Raw genomic sequence first — 5,706 nt, 5'->3', positions numbered from 1 at the left:
CACTGCTACCCCTGCATCTAAGGATTTGGTGACCTGGTCGTAGAAGGCCACAAGCTTGGTCTGACAGGACCTGCCTCTAATGAACCCGTGTTGGTTGCCCCTAAGCATAATCTTCCCTGCTGGCCCCTCATGGACATGTGCTAGGATAATTCTCTCAAACAGCTTCCCCAGGATTGAGGTAAGACTAACTGGCCTATAGTTCCCCGGGTCCTCCTTCCTCCCTTTTTTGAAGATGGGAACCACGTTGGCCCTCTTCCAGTCCTTTGGCACCACACCAGAGCACCACGAGTGCTCATAAAGCTGTGTCAGGGGTCCCGCAATGACCTCAGCTAATTCCCTCAGCACTCTGGGGTGGAGATCATCCAGACCAGCTGATTTAAATGCATCCAGTCCCTCCAGAAGTTCCCTGACTAGATCCTCCCTAACCCTTGGCCTAGGTGCACCTCCCCTGGGGACTGAGGGGAGCCCAGTGGGGGGGGGCTGATCCAGTCCCTGCTCAGGAAAATTTTACATCCACCTCAAATAAGAAACATGGATCTCTGTCTGATGCATTAATATGCTAATTTTGATGTAAACAAACAAACCTGTACAGTATAATTTTAATTAGACTAACATCTTGTAACACTGTAATTCACCAGTTTTCCCAGGAAGTTTTGCACTTCATAAACCTGAATCTGATCACAATCCCTGTTAAGGGGAATTTGGTTTGTGAATTCACTTGCTACCTACATAACTTTCCTGCTCTCCTTATTGGTGGGGAAGCATAATGTCACTGACTGTGACTCTTCAGCAAAGTGAAAAATAGTAAGTGTGATACACAGATACTCTTTGGGCAAGAAGAGAAAAACAATGTCATTTACTACTTCCTTCAGTAATGCCGAAAACAGGTGAGAAAGTAATAGAAGATAATGAAAACAGACTGAATGGAGAATTTGTGCAGATTCTGGATCAAAAATGTAGAGGCTTGCATTATTAGGCTGAGGTGTATTCAGGTCTGCAGTTTTCCTGCCCAGTTCTGTGCTACTGCCCTGCATAGTCATGCACAGATGACAGTAAAATACAACCACTCTACCAGTTGCTAGAGATCATGGCTTGCGCTGGTGCTTTGTATGCTCCCCAATTCTCTCCTTCTCCCCCACAAGGGAGGGGGGTGCCATTCTGCCCAACCCCTCCCCCATACACAACTAGGGGTACAGCTTCTCTGCTGTAGGAAGGACTCCTGGTGTTGGGCATGGGGAGATGCACTCTGGTGCCCCCTCTAAGTGGGTGCCAGGGGCAGGTGCCCCATTCTAGCCTGTAGCTGCACAAGCCTTAGCACGGGGTGGGCAAGCTCTGACCCGCGGGCCAGATCGGGCCTGCAGCAGACTCCATTTCCCAGCAGCCCCTGCCTGCATTGCTATGGCCAGTTTCCATGGTGACCTCAGCAGCAGCAGAGCCAGGGTTTCTATGGAGACTGGCCCCAGTAGCGCTGACAAGGTGCGAGGCTGGGCAGGGAGCTGGGATCTTCCAGCAGTGACAGCGTGGTCCAGAGCCAGCGTAGAGCTGGACTCCCTCGCCCGCAAGCCCTGGGCAGAGACATGCACGCAGTGAGTCACGGCTCTGCCCCAGGTCCGCACTACGCTGTCACCGCCTCAAGGTCCCAGCCCTGGCTGTGGAGCAGTTCCCCGCCCTGCCGTGCGCGCTGCCGGTGCCGCTGGGGCTGGTCTCCGTGGAACCCCTGGCCCCATGCTGTCGTGGCACTGCCGCTGCTGGGGTCTCCATGAAAACTGGCCGCAGCAATGCAGGCAAGGGCTGCTGGGAAATGGAGTCTGGCCAGCCCTGCCTTAGGATCTTAGTAAGTCCTACAAGGGAAAATTGCTGAAGGATGTGCAGTCACAGACCCCCCTGGATCAGGGATGTCAAGGGTTTCACCTGGAGCCCACAGGCTCCTGCCTAGCCTTGGCTTCCCCCCATCGCTCCTTTTGAGGCTGCTGGGGCTTTCAGGCTTCTTCTCCTTCCCCTGGTTTCTTTTGCCCCCTGCCCCTGGGTGCAGGGTGGCATGCTCTGTAGGAGCCCAGGGGGTGGGTGGTGGAAAGGGTATGTTTTCCAGAACTATTCCCAAGAATTCAACTCTTAATATTAGTTCTTTTTTTTTAAAAAAATTCAACTCTCACTCCTTATAGTAATAGCAAATACTTATACTGTGGGGGCATTCAAAGGCTTCAATCAAGACTTCACACCATCAGCACAGCTGGATACTAAACAGCTCATAAGCCATATATTAAATTGCAGAATAATATTGAGGATGATACTTGAGCTGGAGAGATCACAGCTTGCCTTTCAGCTGGCAGGTTGTATCTGTGAGACTGGAAGATAGAAAATAACTCTCTGCATACAAAATAAGCAAATATTTTTGGGAGTTGCTTCAAAGAACCATGGAATGCTAAATCTCTTGTTGTTTAGTTACTTAGGGTGCCTGTAGACATGCTTGTTCACATTTTAATTAGAACACATCAGAGCAGAACACATCAATTAATCAAGTCTGCTCCATATTCTAATTAGAACACGCCAGCATGGCCTCACCGTCATGTATCATAAGCCCCTACATGTTTCTAAATGGTTACTGGGGTGGGGCTTTATCTAAACCTCATTGATTAAGCTTTAGATAAAGTGTCTGGCAGCCATTCTGAAATGTGCAGATGCTTAATATATGTTGCAGTGAGCTGTTTTCATTAGAGCAGCAGTAATTAATTAAAACACTCCCCCTCCTCCACTCCTCAGCATGTGTATTGTAGCCTCTTCAATGTAGAGCTGTACTTTAAGGATGATGTAGTTAAATGCTAGTAAAATGGTTTTGAAGAGAGTGAAATGGCTTGGTATAAATTAAAAGCAGTAAAGGTTTCTTGTTGAAAGCTTTATGGAAGTATTTCTGTAAAAGTTTAACGTATATAGTATCCAACATACCTTTAGGAAGGGCGGTATTATCTATTGCCGATAAACCATACTGTGAACCATGTAAATAAGCACATCTCAAAGTCTTTACTTTAACATTTCTGCATGCAGATCTGTAGCTTTTTTCTTTGACCCTCCCATGACTGTATTTGTATTTTATTTTGCAGTTTTTTCCATATGGTGATGCTTCAAAGTTTGCCCAACATGCTTTCAGAACCTTTGATAAGAATGGTGATGGAACCATTGACTTCAGAGAGTTCATTTGTGCCCTGTCCATCACCTCAAGAGGAAGTTTTGAACAGAAGCTAAACTGGGCCTTCAACATGTACGATTTAGATGGGGATGGTAAAATTACAAGAGTGGAGATGCTGGAGATCATAGAGGTAAGATAAATGTAATGCACAGTTACAAAAAATAACACTTTGAAAGGCACTTAGTACTTCGTAATGGAAACAAATAAGAGGGACAACCTGGTGGGCATTGCAGAAAAAGGTGTGCACAATGTACAATAGATGTAAAAATGCCCATGCGTACTAAACTTAATGCACATTAACTATAACACATTAGTGCACGTGTAGATATGTCCAGTATTAGCTTGTATTCTCTAAACAAGTTATGCTAAAACATCCCATTGTCCAAAACAGGCTTATTATTCCAGTGTCAGTTAAATATGAGACGTTTCCATTATCCCTATTGATGTAGTAACGGTCCATCGTTTTGTGTCACATGTCTCAAAATGATACCAGCCAATTGAAAGAACTATTTATAAACTGTATACGTGGTCTCTGAGTTCAACTCAATATATGTGAATATAACAGGACTTTAACAGAGATATACTGTTTTGTTCTGAAAAGTAGCGCAAGTATGAAAACATACCACTCGGGAAACTGAGCAGTTAGTTGTTTAAATTGACTCAGCTGCCTATAAGGCTTTCAAACTAGTGCATAAAGTTGCAAGTATAAATACCTCCAACATACTAATTTGGCTTCTTTAAAGAAGTATGTACATTTAAAATGAGCTTACATTTTTACCAGAATGGAACATCTTTGGATCGTCTGTGTATTTATTAAATATATTGCTTCTTCCCAGGCCAACATGATCTTGTATCAGAAAAAGCTTATGTGTGGAGAAATATGACCTTAAAATCTTAATGAAATATTTTACATAAAAACTGATTTATGATCTGAATTGCTAGAAACTTCAGTTAAGAAGCATGCACGGTTTATTCAGAATAGAAATCACTAGAGCTACACTTAGAGAATTAAACATAATTATTAATCTATTTGCATTTGAAAGTTTACTTATAAAGATGATATTTTTTATAGTAAAACAAAGATTTCAAGTTATTTTTTAAAGAAAGAATCTGTCCTGCTGTGCAGAATGCAGCACATTCATACGCTGTACATTTATTAAAGAATTAACTTCAATATTTAAATGTTACATTTGTAGTACTTGAGATTCTTTAAAAAAAATCAGAGGCAAATTATTAATCATCATCATAAATTAGAAAATTGTCTCTGCATATGATCACACCAGCCAGTCATGCATTAACTACTGTTTGATTTAATCCAAACTTTTTTTTTTTTTTAATTTCCCTTTTGGTTTCTTTCCAAAGGCCATTTACAAAATGGTGGGCACTGTGATAATGATGAAGATGAATGAAGATGGTCTCACGCCAGAGCAACGAGTAGACAAGATTTTCAGCAAGATGGATAAGAACAAAGATGACCAGATCACACTGGATGAATTCAAAGAAGCTGCAAAGAGTGATCCTTCCATCGTATTACTCCTGCAGTGTGACATTCAGAAATGAGCTTGTGTCAAATGCATTAAAGACTGCACAGAAGTTTAAATGTTCCATTCAGTTTGCAGCTATTTCCACACACAAAAAATTGCTTGGACTACCTGTAAATGGACTTGCTTCTTGTGTTTGAAACACTTGTGTGCATGAGAATGTCATTTGCTAAAGAATTTTAAAAGTATATATTATAAAATAAACTGCCACAATGTGACGTGTGCAATGTCATTTCATAACAGCCCTATTCCTCTGAAGCCTGTGCAGCAGTACTGTGCTGCCGTGAATTATATTCTTTATTGTTCATGTTTTACTGCTGCTCGCTCTGTGTCTCCTAGACTGAGTAATGTTAGTGACACTGAATTCCCATGGTAATGTAACTGTTTATTATAAACCATGTCACCATTCTGCTGTAAAGTAGTACTGGACAGACAGAGGAGACAATTCCTCAGTTCTTGAGTCTGATCCACACGTGCTTGTATTGTCAGTGAATATAAATGTACTTCATTTGCATGCCTTTTAGGTTTGCCTTAATTCTTACCTCATTTGCATCCCTTCGATCTGGAAAGAGCTATGTCAGAGGAATGCAGTATAAACAAACAAGCAAATCCTGCTAAAATGCTCCCTTAATTAAAAAGTATAAATATATATATATATGTTTAAAATATTGTTTATGGGAAGTTAAAGTTTTATTGGAAGTGTATTGATTTCTGCCTGAATTTTCAAAAGCTTCCAAAAAGGTTGAAATATATGTCCCAAAATAAATTTATAATATTTGACGTTTTTCCCCCCCCTAATTCTTACTTTCCATCTGTAGTGCAGTGGGAGTAACTAATGGGAATAAAAAGAAAGGCTCCGTCAGCTACTAGCATCGGCTGCTATAATATTTGAAAAATACACATAGTTCATTACAAAAAAGTGAGTATAACGTGGCGCCTGTTTTCGACATGCTGTGTAACAGGGAAGCTGGTGCTATCATC

The 5,706-nt window shown here is 41.9% G+C and overlaps 1 protein-coding gene across 2 annotated transcripts in view; it reads left to right on the top strand.

Annotated features, from left to right (window-relative positions):
* VSNL1 (visinin like 1) overlaps positions 1–5,505 on the top strand; it is a 160,359-nt gene extending 154,854 nt beyond the window's left edge. For both annotated transcript variants that reach the window (XM_019537374.1, XM_019537373.1), the window contains exons 3-4: positions 3,099–3,314; positions 4,547–5,505. In XM_019537374.1, the coding sequence (XP_019392919.1) occupies positions 3,099–3,314; positions 4,547–4,744 (414 nt within the window). In that variant the 3' untranslated portion in view covers positions 4,745–5,505. The remainder of the gene's footprint in view (positions 1–3,098; positions 3,315–4,546) is intronic.
* The last annotated feature ends 201 nt before the right edge of the window (positions 5,506–5,706 follow it).

This window comes from Crocodylus porosus, unplaced genomic scaffold (genome assembly GCF_001723895.1).
Source record: "Crocodylus porosus isolate Cpor-Errol unplaced genomic scaffold, CroPor_comp1, whole genome shotgun sequence".
Taxonomy (NCBI): domain Eukaryota; kingdom Metazoa; phylum Chordata; order Crocodylia; family Crocodylidae; genus Crocodylus; species Crocodylus porosus.
This window is presented reverse-complemented; position numbering and strand designations above follow the sequence as displayed.